This window comes from Nilaparvata lugens, chromosome 13 (assembly GCF_014356525.2).
Source record: "Nilaparvata lugens isolate BPH chromosome 13, ASM1435652v1, whole genome shotgun sequence".
NCBI classification, from domain to species: Eukaryota; Metazoa; Arthropoda; class Insecta; order Hemiptera; family Delphacidae; genus Nilaparvata; species Nilaparvata lugens.
In genome coordinates this window covers 7,280,969-7,294,617 of record NC_052516.1, presented here as the reverse complement: position 1 = coordinate 7,294,617, position 13,649 = coordinate 7,280,969, and the positions used below count along the sequence as shown (strand labels likewise).

Below are 13,649 nucleotides of genomic sequence, written 5' to 3'. Positions count from 1 at the left end.
ATGTGAATATAAAAATAGGAGTAGAAAATAAGGTAGAAGAATATCATGATTTGAAAACCATCAATAATTGGATGACCATTAAGATGGATGAACTGGGAAGCAAGTTTGTTGAAGATAATAGAATTGATAAAATAGAGGTTAGGTACTTTATTTAATTCAATATAAGTTTAAACTAGAATAAAAATCATAAACAACACATAGCTCATGTTCAGTAACAAAAATAATACTAAATATATTCCTACAGAAAGTCCTACTTTAGTGAGGTCCACGTTATAATGGCAGTGGAGAAAGATAGAAGAAAAACGTTGTCGATCCTCTGTCTTGTCAATGCCTTCTATAGACGGTAGCTAAAACAGGTTTGTTGATGTAATATTAACGGTTCAATCTAGTTTAAAATAATCAATTATATTATATAAAGCAAGAAATAATATTTCTCAATAATTGGATAATACATTTTCATAATTAAGATGAGATATTTTGTCAATTAATTATTAATTCTACATGTTAAAAGATGATCTGGCAACAGAGCAAAGCGAGAAAGTGATAGTGCTATCCGCTTGTTGAATGATAGACAAGGATAGCAATACCATTGCTAATTAAACACTGCCATTATAACGTGAGCCTCACTTATTGATATTTCTATTATATCTTTACAATAATATCGTTCAATTTCTCTTGATATCAAGACCGTTCGTCTCAAAGAGGTACTAGTAATTCTATATAAAACAAACAATATCAAAGTCTACTACAATGTACTATTGATACTCATAAAACAAATGTTTTTAAAATGTTTAACATTACCTATCAAAGAAGACAGACATCTAAAAAAGCTCTCAGATTCTCAAAGAACTTATAAATAATAATGGTAATATTAATTCAAAATTCCACAACTATTAAACTACTAACAAATTAGCAAATAGCACGTGGGTAGAGCAATTCATGCACGTGAAATTACCAGGTGAATATAACCTCAAAATAGAAATTGAAGCAACATAATTCTGTCATATGGATTCCTATTGTTACAGGTTCCAGCTACACTAGCGTTGTTTATTATCAATTTATTTTCAGAAAATGAAGAAGGCGGTTGAAGATTTCATTCTTGTTTTATAGAAAAGTACTGATTATTATTTTTCAAATAAAATTATCAATATTAAATCCTACTGTACTACTAAAAAAATCCATTCTTCAATAAGGGCAGTATCATCTCAATTTGAACTGTGCTTATCAGCTGTTGTTGATTTGAACTTAGAGCCCCGGTTGCAAAAAGTCTGTTAATTTGTAATCTTCATTAAATGCCACAATAAGTGAAAGGCACTAAAGAACATCATTGAAGAGGTTTTTGTGAAAATAGTAACTTTTGAAGCTAGGCTCCTACATATTAGAATCGGTGACCGTAACCGGTACAGTGAGAATATTATTCCCATTAGATCTAATGGAACTGTTCATACTCGCTCGGCCGGGCTGGATATGAATAGTGCAGTAAGAACTCATGCAAATTATATTTTCACTGTAACTAATATGTGGGAATCCAGCTTGAATCTCCTTCAAATTTCGCCAAATTCCATGCAAACCCTTGGGTTTAATATCAATGAAATACAACATTACTGATTAATGTGTGATGCCGGTGGCCTATATTGCCCCTTCATATTGTTGATCATACTATTTATTTTATTTTATTTTTATTTATTTATTGTATAAAATACTATAATCATAATACAATTATGACATTGGAGGAAAAACTAGGCTAAGCCTGTACTATTTCTCTCCAAAAATTTTGATAAAATGTTAATGTTGTCCAAAAGATAAGGTTATATAGTCACACACTGCTTCGTCACTTGATTTTCGGTCCAGAAATGATGATTTAAAATTTTGAATTTTGATTGTTGATTTTATACTCTAAATGAATCACAATAAATTAAAAACTTTAGAAATATTGCACTTATTTAAAAAATTTGAATACAAAATCAAAAACCTACTCACTATTTGTTATTCACAGCTCTAGAATATATTCAGACTATATTGTTTGAATGTTGTAAGCTTGCAAAATTGCAAGTTGTAAGCTCTCTTAAAGCTTACAGCTTAAAGCTTGTAGCATGCAAAAAGTTGTAAGCTTGCAAGATAGACGTCCGTCTGTCTTCACTATTTTATCTGCTCACGTATGCAAGCAGACGTTTTTTTATGTCTGCTTAGATTTGACTGCTAATGTGTGCGTTTGCTCTTACTATAGATAATATACAAAAGAAGATATCTCATAGCATAGGACGTCAATGTTACAATTTTCTCTGTTAACTCAAGCCGATAGTCCTAGTAGTTTTTTTTGTGAAGCTATGTGACGCTGGTAGTCTCTCATACTGTGCCGTTCTCACACTCATCTCAACAAAACTGTAATAATAGACAGTAATCGGCTCCAGTTAACAAAAAATCGGCTTGAAATTTGGAACATAAACAACCTATACCATGGGATATCTTCTTATGCTTAGATATCTTTTCTCTACGACTCTAGTTATCTATTATTTATTGATAAAAATAATCAACTCACCTTATATACTTCCTATGTTCATTGACAGGCACAAAATACTCGTCATAAGGATCATGCACATCCATATCCAAAGCTGAATCAGACTTTTTGGCGGGGATTCCGTTCACCCCATTGGTCGAATACGGCTTCATGTTAACCAGCTCCAAATTCACAGCTTCTGTGACCTGTTGTGACGTCATAGAGGCTCCATTGCCCGTCTGTGACGTTACTGTAGAATTCAGGAAGCTCGCATCGTTGCCTGGTTGTGACGTCATCGAGGCTCCGTTGCCCTGTTGTGACGTCATGGTAGAGTTTGATTCAGTGCCAGTTTGTGATGTCACAATGGGGCTTGTACCATCCATCATATGGGGGTGAACGATCGTGGGTCGACCATTTTTGACAGCTGGTGGAGGGGTCGAAGAGGGTATCGCTAGAGGGGGTCGGGTGGCTGGTGGGGGTGCCTGGGTCTCCCCCGAATCGAAGGCGGGGTTGTCCAAACCGTCACGTGATCTGGTGGTGGAGTCTGTAAAAATATTGAATAAAAAAATTAGTTTTCAATTTCAATAAAAATGAATTGTTACTTTTACTTTCCACCCCACATCACAATTTTCTGTACAAGAATATAATTATAATATATTTTTGTCATAGTCATTCAATTCCAGCTGTTTTACATCATCAAGCCGGTAAACAGCTGATTGTAGAACAAATAGACATATGATTCTCATTACAGCATACTATACTGTAATAAAATCATATTTTGGAATTTTTGTCAACTACAATCAAGAAATTCCTGATTCGAAACTTGTGAACTAGGTTATGTTTATAGAATGCATGTAGTAATGTCAGCACAAGCAGGTAATGTTTACTGTTTCTCAATATTATTCTTTTCTAGATTATTATGACAAAAAATAGTGTAAGCTACTTGGACATGAATGTCTTTTGCAGTGCTCAAATGAAAATCATTTTCGCCTGCAAAACGACCCTCCCCGTCCTTGTGACTTAAGATACTATACTTGGAATTTAGAATCTGAAACGATTATTTTGATGTTTTAATTGGAATGCCAAGTGGAGCTATTGTCATGCTTTTCAAACGGAGTATTCAACGTTATTTCTCATCTCAAATACCACTTAAAATTATAGTATCAAGATCACTTCAAATTAAGGTATTTTAATCCCTATTATTAATTATAATCTATGAATTATGAACCGTCTTGTCTACTATCGAAAACTAACTATCTATTATCCACTAGTTCATTATCTATCATCCTATCTTGTAATCTCTAACAAATATCTATTAGAAATGATAAGCAGCCTGGAATCTATTCCTATAGTGGGGTCCACGTTATAATGGCAGTGGAGAAAGATAGGAGATCAACGTTGCCGATCCTCTGTCTTGTCAATGTCTCCTATAGACGGTAGCTGATACAGGTTAATTGATGTAATATTAACTGTTCATTCTCGTTTAAAATAGTCAATTATATTTTATCAAGCAAGAAGTTATATTTATCAATAATTTCCATAATTATGATGAAGTATTTTGTTGATTATATTTCTACATTGTTTAAAAGCGATCTGGCAACAGAGCAAAGCGAGAATGAGATAGCGCTATCCGCTTTGTTGAATGATAGACAAGGATAGCAATACCATCGCCAATCAAACACTGCCATTATAACGTGGATCACAACATGGTACAACACTAAACTCATTAGGGAGAACCTGATTTACATCTCTCCAGTTTGTTAAAACTATTAGGAGGTGAAACTTTCCGCTGACTCATGCCTAAGAAATGCTCAAGCATTCGTCTTCCAATATAGCACAACTTTCACTAACAGCTTTTCCTACACAAATAAATGAATACATTTTTTCACCAACTCAATACTTTTTCTCAAAACAAAACTGATAATTATTGTAGCTTTTTGTGGTAGAAATTAGCATAGAGAAAAGATAGCATAAGAAGATATCCATGGTGTAGGTCGTTTATGTTCCAAATTCCATGCTGATTTTTGTCAACTCAAGCCGATTACTGTAGACTACTGTCTATTATTACTGTTTTGTTGGGGTGAGAGTGTAAGAACGGCACAGTATGAGAGACTACCAGCGTCACAAAGCTTCACCAAAAAAAAACTACAGTACTAGGACAGTCGGCTTGAGTTAACAGTCACATTTGCAACATAAACGCCCTATACCATGGGGATATCTTCTTATGCTATCTTTTCCCTATAATAGTATTCTCAAAACATACTAATAATATTGTAATCTTCTGTGGTATGTAATAACATAGACCATAGAGAAAAGATAGCATAAGTAGATATCCCACAGTATCGGGCGTTCACGTTCCAAATTTCAATGTTAACTGAAGCCGATTGTCGTATAGTGAGGTCCACGTTATAATGGCAGTGGATAAAGATAGAAGAATAGCGATACCGATTCTCTGCATTAATTAATATTCTATTTCTACACTGTCAAAAACATAATTGGCATCGTTGTGGACCTAGAAAAGGATAGTACCACCGGCTTTGTCGAATGATAAACTAGGATAGCAAAACCAAAGTTGATCAAATACTGTCATTATAACGTGGACCGTACTATAGTACTTCTTTTTTGTGAAACTACTTGACGCTGGTAGTCTCTCATACTGTGCCGTTCTAACATTCTGACCCCAACAGAACAGTAATAATAGACAGTAGTCGACAGTAATCGGCTTGAGTTAACAAAATATCGGCTAGGAATTTGGAACATAAACGACCTACACCATGAAATATCCTATTATGCTTTCTTTTTTCTATGATAATGGCAAAGAGAAAATCTATAATATGATAAATGAAAGAATTAAGTTATACACGTACGGGATAGGAAATTCACGAATGACTCATCATCACATCTGATTCACTCAACTGATTAACTTGAAAGTTTGCATATAGATTCTTAATTTACCGAGGATGGTTATAGGCCTCTTTTAAATTCTTCAAGATATCAGTAGGTGGAGTTTTTAATTAGATCCTTGTAGAGCACGGGTCACCTGCTGGTATAGAATAATGCTATTTTTTCTCTATGACAACAGTATAATTCACGTCTCTTATGTGAATTTGACCTGGTTAGATAATGTTATATTTTGTGACACACTAGAATTAGTATGACTGTCTAGTTGAGTTTTGCTGAAATAGGCGGTGATTGGTCTATGAAAGCAACCAATCATGTGAGTGCTTCATTACTGTTCCATTGTCGTATGGGTGTCAACAGGAATTTGCATCGCTAAATACTGTTGTTTTGTCTCTTGCAAAATTGTGCTAACTGGTGTAGAAAGTGACGTGAAAGAGAAGAATATGGTGAAGAGGAGAAGGAAGAGGAAAAGTGAGGAGATAGAGGAGGATGAGGTTAAGGAGAAGAGAAGGAGGAGGAGCAAGAGGAGAAGGAGGAGAAAAAGATGTAAGAGGAGAGACAGAGAGAGAATGATGGGAGCATCAGCCGAGGCAAAAGATTTAATTTCATTTGAACTTCATTCATTGTTGATTCAAGTCTATATTTATGATGAAAATATGACTATAGTGAGGTCCACGTTATAATGGCAGTGGAGAGAGATAGCAGAACAACATTGCCGATCCTCTTCCTTGTTAATGCCTTCAATAGACGGTAGCTGATGGAGGTTTATTGATGTAATATTAACTGTTAATTCTCGTTTAAAATAATCAATGATATTTTATTAAGCAAGAAATTATATTTTGCAATAATTTCATAATGAATTTTCATATTAAATATGACATATTTTGTCAACTAATTATTAGTTGTACATTGTTAAAAGACGATTTGGCAACAGAGGAAAGCGAGAAAGAGATAGCGCTATATCCGATTTGTTGAATAATAGACAAGGATAGCAATAACATGGTTAATTGAACACTGCCATTATAACGTGGACCTCACTATAGCATGAATTGACAGATATCAAGTTTAACTTGGTTTAAACCAACAGATTGAAACCGAAATATCTCTTAACTTACAAAAATATCAAGTCATGGAGGGCTATAATTTGATTCAATCCTGGATTGAGTTAAACTAGTCTTAATCTATAACTCAATTCAATTCAATTTTAATTCCACAAAAAAATCATAAACATATTAGTTACACAAAATAACCAATAACAATAATAGTTTTCAACTTAACCTTTCGTGTAGTTGTGTAGATGATATTGTTGTAATTATCCATATTAAATGAAAATACTAAGAAAATGTCAAAAAAGTAAACTTAACTGCTAGTTAAACTAACAGATCTCGGGTCTTGGTTTAGGGTTGTGTGGCAGAGAGGACCTGGAGTCCTAACTCCGCCCTAATAAAGATAAATAATCAGTCAATCAGTCTCTGAACTCACCACTATCTGGCCCCGGAATAATAAGCGAAGTCTTGTGGTTAGTATCCATAACAACAGTCTGTGACGAATCGTCTGTGGTCCGTGAGCCTTCTGATGTGGAAGCATCGTAGGTGACATCCGAACCCACGCCACCGCTCATGCTCATGTCTGATGAGTCCATGATTTATGCTTTGCTATTGGTCGAGAGTCTAATCCTTGGAGAGCATCTTATTGCGGTAGTGTCATGGTAAGATAATGATGAAGGGTTCTGTAACAGAGGAAAAAAGAGTTGATATGAGTACAATTTAACTTGTATTTTAGACTAGCAGGCAACCTGTGCTCTACAAGGGTTTAATTAAAAACTTGACAAACTGAAAACTTGACCAACTGCAATTGTGACGAATTTATAGGCCTATAACCATCCTCGGTAGATTAGGAACCTCTATATTTATATACCGTAATAATAATGCAAAATTTCAGTTGAGTAGTTGAGACGTGATGATGCGTCATTCGTGAATTTCCTATCCCGTACGTGTATAAACCAAATTCTTTCCTTTATTATAATTATAGATGATAAATTAAATTTTTGGGCAGTTCTATTCCATTGGTCAAGTTCAGATTTTATTCACTTCCACTCTCATTCCAGCTGTCTTTACTTGGGCAAAGGATTATCACCTGCTCCAAAAACCAACCCTTTTCAATAATATTAATTATGCATACAACACTCTCTTAAAAATACAGTTTTATATAGCATCAAAATCATTGAATTGAGATAATAATTGGGGAAAGCTTGTGTGATGAATATTTTTCTAAATGATAATGAGTAATGATATTAATTACTATTCTTCTTCTCCTCCTCCTCCTCCTCCACATCGTCCTTCTCTTCCTCTTTCTCCTCTTCCTCATCATGCATCTACTTCTCTTCCTCCTCCTCCTCCTCCTCCTCCATCTTCTCTTCCTCCTCTTGAACTTCGTCATCATCTTCCCCGTTTCGTGGCTCATGCTTCACGAATGTTGTAGTCCCGACTTCGTGACCTGCTTGGCAATCGTGATAAAGCATCAAGCATGACTTCGTATCATCCTCATTTCGTACCATCCTCATACTACAGCATTGCTAAGTCTTCCTTCATCTTTTTACCTCATCAGTTTCTGTCCAATATTTTTACGTACAATCCTCTTGATTGACTTCGTAGAAATAGTATTAAATCAATCAATATCCCAGCTCAATCACCTCAATCTTCTAATTTATTTTTAAAGATAAATTTATTTTTAAAGCAAAGAAATATAATAAAATAATTATGTGAAATTACAATAATATTACGCAAAGAAATATAATGAAATATGTAAAATTACAATAATATTAGGCAAAGAAATATAATGGAATATGTGAAAATTGAGGTTTTCACATGAAACATTGAATTTTGGACTTCTAGATGTTCATTCTTAAAAAGGGAATTGAGGAGACCCTTCCCTTCAGCACTTCTTGGCAACAGAGAGAGAAAGAGACAAGAGAGCGAGAGAGTGAGAAACAGAGAGAGTGTGAGAGAAATAGTGATAGGGTGTGTTAGAGAGAAGAGATAAAGAGTAAGAATTGGAATGAGACAGAGCGAAGACAAATTTTAATGCATGGAGGTAGAAAAGCATCAATAAGAGAGAGAGAGAGAGGGACAGAGGGACATCTATAAAAAATTAAAGGATCAAAATACCTTTTTATAGCATAATATTTTCCTTAATCATAACAAATTTCCACTATGAATGTGAAGTTACTCTTCACATTTCACTCCACATCCCAATTTTCAGTTCAAATATATATTTTTTCTTGCAATTCAGAATTTGGAGCGATTGAATAAACAATAAAATTCATGATAATGTCATGACATTGGCGAACTTCACTCCTATTCTTGAGTTATAAGCATTTGAAGATGAGTGATTTCTCTGATCTGAGAGTGGAGGTGATATTTTATGTTTCAGTGAATAACTCACTGTGTATTGTAGCGAAACGTCTCATATTATAGCAGGACACTTGTTAGGTCAACCTCTATCCATAGCCCGAATATCAACCAAATCTGGGAGATTCGCATTTTTCAAGAAATCCATGAATAAAAAACATCATGGACTTTTGCAAAAATGGTCAAAAATTGAAATCGCTCAAACTCTCAGAAATGATAGTACTTGACGAGGAACAATATAATCCAGTCAATGTTACATCATAACCTCAAATCGAGCCAATTATTATAGCAGCCTTCTGTCAATCTGCCCGTTGCCTTGTCATTTTGCCAGATATCCCACTGCATTATAGGCCTACCCTACTGCACTTACAAATATTATATAATACTACGTATTCTACACCTCTTTTATGTATCTATATACATTAGCGCACACGCCAATATTCTAGACACAATTTTTCGCGTTGGCGTACAGTATGACACGGATTAGAAAGTGATTGTAGTTTTTCTCTCACTCTCACTCTCACACTATCTCTCTGCCTCACTGCCTCTCACTCTGTCCCTCTCTCTCTCTTCTTGATGCTTTTCGACCTCCATGCATTATCATTTGTCTTCGCTCTGTCTCAATCCAATTCTTACTCTTGTACACTCTCCTTCAGTCTATCTCTTCTCTCTCACACACCCAATCACTATTTCTCTCACACTCTTTCTGTTTCTCACTCTCTCGCTCTCTTGTCTCTTTCTTTTTGATAGAGAGTTAGTGGGGAGGATATTTTTAATATTCTTCCCGAAGAATGGACATTGATATGTCCAAAGCTCCGCCAATTTATGTAGATGCATAACAATATGATTATTATCTATAGTTATTATATTACAAATTGCTTTTTCATATCATATACAGTTCAGTAATTATTTTCTTAGTCTATATTATGTAAATTCATCTATAATATTGCTGTATTGTAAGCTATTGTATATAAGTGTATATTGTAATCTACATAAATAAAGTACTCAATCAATCAATCAATCTCTCTCTGTTGCCAAGAAGTGCTGAAGGGAAGGGTTTCCTCAATACCCCTTTTGAAAATGAACATCTAAAAGTCCAAAATTCAATGCTTCATGGAAAACCTCAATTTTCACATATTCCATTATATTTATTTCCCTAATATTATTGTAATTTTACATATTTCATTATATTTCTTTGCGCGATATTATTGTAATTTCACATAATTATTTTATTATATTTCTTTGCTTAATATTATTGTGAAACCCCTTAGTTTAATATGATTCATCATGTCATTCTACTCTCACTGATAATATTATTTTTAACGCTAGAACCTAAGTTGAATTTTGCTTTGTTCAACACATGAATAGAGAAATCTGATTCTCACTCACTCTCTCTTTCTTTCCGTCATTTAATGTAAATTGGTGCATAGGCTAGTAAATATTTTAACATCAATGAATGAAGAACTCTAATCTCATCGCTCTCTCTCTCTCTTAATTCTCTTAGGGTTGTGTGGCAGAGAGTACCTGGAGTCCTAACTCCAGTATTGGAGCCCTAATAAAGGCATATAATCAATCAATCAATCAATGAGTCTCTCCCTCATTGTCTTTCCTTCTCCATACTTTTCCTCCTCCATGCACTATCCTCTGTCCTCTGTTTGTCTCACAGCAATTCTTACTCTCTCTCACTCACTCAGTCACACTCTCTCTCTTTCTCTAAATCTCTCTCTTCTCCTAATGCTTTTCCTCCCTCTCCATGCATTATCCTTTGTCCTCTTTCTGTCTCACAGCAATTCTTTATCTCTCACTCTCACTCTATCTCTCTCATTTGAGATTTTGGTAGAGAGTTAGTGGGGAGGATATTTTAAATATTCTTTCCGAAGAATGGACATTGCAATATGTTCAAAGCTCCGCCAATTTATGTAGATGCATAACAATATAATTATTATCTATAGTTATTATTGTTACAAATTGCTTTTTCATATCATATACAGTTCAATAATTATTTTCTTAGTCTATATCATGTAAATTCATCTATAATTTTGCTGTATTGTAAGCTATTGTATATAAGTGTATAAGACAGTATATATTGTAATCTACATAAATAAAGTACTCAATCAATCAATCAATCAATCACTCTTTCACACTCACTCTCTCACACACACTCTATCTCCCTCATAATTTATTCTTACTTCTTACTCTTTCTTTCTCTCAATCTTAATCACTCTCACTCGCTCTCTCTCTCTCTCTCTCTATCTCTCTCTCTCTCTCTCTCTCTCAGTATCAATCTCTTCCATGCATTCTCCACTATCCTCACTCTATCTCACTTCAACTCTTGTTCTATTTTAGCGGCAAGGTCGTCTATGCTTCCAGATTTGTCAACCGGTTTTATAGTTTAACAGTTCGACCGCCCAGCTATTAAGTATATCTTTATATATATATATATATATATATATATATATATATATATATATATATATATATATATTATATTCATATAATATCGCACAACATGTTCTAACTTCAGTTGAGTTCAGTTCAAACTGTCAGCATTCCTTATGGATAGCATCAATGCTTCCCGTTCAAACAATACTGCCAATTGGAAGAGGATATCATGATCAAAACCTGGAACTTTTCCAGAGATTGTCTTATTTTGCAAGAAGCAAGAACCGTAATAGGCGGCGACTATAGTCAGGTACACGTTATAATGGCAGTGGGGAAGGATTTGTGTACAGCATTGTCGATTCTCTGCCTTGTCACTGCCTTCTATAGAGGGTAGCTAATACCGGTATGTCTGATGTAATATTGACTGTTCATTCCTGTGAGGAATAGTATATCACATTTTATTTGTGAAGTAAATAATGTTGTTCAATGAATCAAGTTTTCATGATTGGGATTGAATATTTTGTTTATTAATTTTATTTTTACATTGTTAGAAAACGGTCTTGGAAAGTCGTGGAGCTAGAGAAGGATAGCGCTATCTGCTTTGTCGAATGATAGACAAGGATAGCAACACCAATGTTGATCAAATACTGTCATTGTAACATGGACCTCACTATGAATATTTTGTTAATGAATTGTATTCCTAGATCGTTAAAAAACAATCTGGGAAAGTCGTGGAGCTAGAGAAGGATAGCGCTATCTGCTTTGTCGAATGATAGACAGGGATAGCAACACCAATGTTGATCAAATACTGCCATTGTAACATGGACCTCACTATGAATATTTTGTTAATGAATTGTATTCCTAGATCGTTAAAAAACAATCTGGGAAAGTCGTGGAGCTAGAGAAGGATAACGCTATCTGCTTTGTCGAATGATAGACAAGGATAGCAACACCAATGTTGATCAAATACTGCCATTGTAACATGGACCTCACTATGAATATTTTGTTAATGAATTGTATTTCTAGATCGTTAAAAAACAATCTGGGAAAGTTGAGGAAGTAGAAAAGGATAGCGCTATCTGCTTTGTCGAATGATAGACAAGGATAGCAACACCAATGTTGATCAAATACTGCCATTAGAACGTGGATCTCGCTATAGAAATCTGGAACTTTGCCAGATAATGTCATATTGCAAGAACCGTAGGTTGTTGTTAACACGAGCTTTGGTCTCAGAGATATTTTCAACTGGTTTTCATGTTGTGACGCATTTGAATGAATGAATTAGATACGTCAAAGCTTATTGCAAATAGTTCTAAGATTTTTAGGAGTTTTTGTGTTATTTGGGCTTCAAGCCTGTTGTTTCTTACCCAATCATTCATAGTTGAGAATGATATAGTATTTATTAATGTATACATAAATAAATAAATTTGTGTCATCTTTTTGAACTTTATTTTGATGTTTGTTCATTAAGGTCGTATCATTCATATTTCTTCCACTTCATGAGGTTTCTGAATGAAGCTATCTATAACCTTTGTAGAATGGAATGATTAATAAAAGTTATCGATACTACAAATGATCGATCTCAAATATATCGACAGTAATCAATCACTGCCAAGTCGATTATCGAACCACGTCTCATTATAACCATAGAGAAAAGATAGCATAAGAAGTTATCTCATGGTATAGGTAATGTTATGAATAGGCCTTCATAGGGGATGCAGCGGAAGCAGGGCCGTCAGACGGTTGAAGTGGGGAAGCAGGGGCGCTTCCAGACTCTTCTAGCACATTCTGGTTTTGGTGAAGGGAATCATCAACCAATGAAAAGCGCATTATCGAATCTTCTGGAGGTTTTCATGCACTGCGATTGGTCGGACGTTTCCACATCTCTAGATCTTTCTAGATTGTTGTGCCCGCCTTATATTAATGGAGTATCTCAGTCGGCAGGCGAGTTGACAGTCTACAGTCGAATCATTTGCTTCTTCTCATCGTGACAGAATAGTGACGAAGTGATAATAATCGAGACAGACTAGTGTGATTAAGTGATAATAGACTTTTTTAGTTGTTTAAACAGTTATTATTCTTGTTGAGAGTTATTCTTGAACAGTTATTTATATTAGTTAACGTAAGCTTGTGATAATTCTGTGTAATTCATTACGTAGTTATCAGCTTATAGTTATTTCTAGTTTATCTCCATGTGTAATTCATGTTCCAAATTTCAAGCTGATTACTGTCGACTATTGTCTATTATTACTGTGTGTTGTTGGGGTTAGAATGCAAGAACGGCACATTATGAAGACTACCAGCGTCACATAGCTTCACTAGGACTATCGGCTTGAGTTGACATTGAAATTTGGGACATAAACGCTCTATACCATATCTTCTTATGCTATCATTTCTCTATACTATAACCTTTGTAGAATACAATGATTTCGATCAGTTATCATACTACAAATGATTGA

At 34.6% G+C, this 13,649-nt stretch overlaps 1 protein-coding gene across 1 annotated transcript in view; it reads right to left on the bottom strand.

Moving 5' to 3' along the window:
- The window catches only part of LOC111049926, a 145,206-nt gene that overhangs the window by 29,632 nt on the left and 101,925 nt on the right, over positions 1-13,649 (bottom strand). Inside the window, exons 3-4 of the mRNA XM_039439692.1 lie at positions 6,881-7,127; positions 2,540-3,041 (exon numbers count right to left, since the gene is read on the bottom strand). Coding sequence (XP_039295626.1) covers positions 2,540-3,041; positions 6,881-7,040 — 662 coding nt within the window. The 5' untranslated portion in view covers positions 7,041-7,127. The remainder of the gene's footprint in view (positions 1-2,539; positions 3,042-6,880; positions 7,128-13,649) is intronic.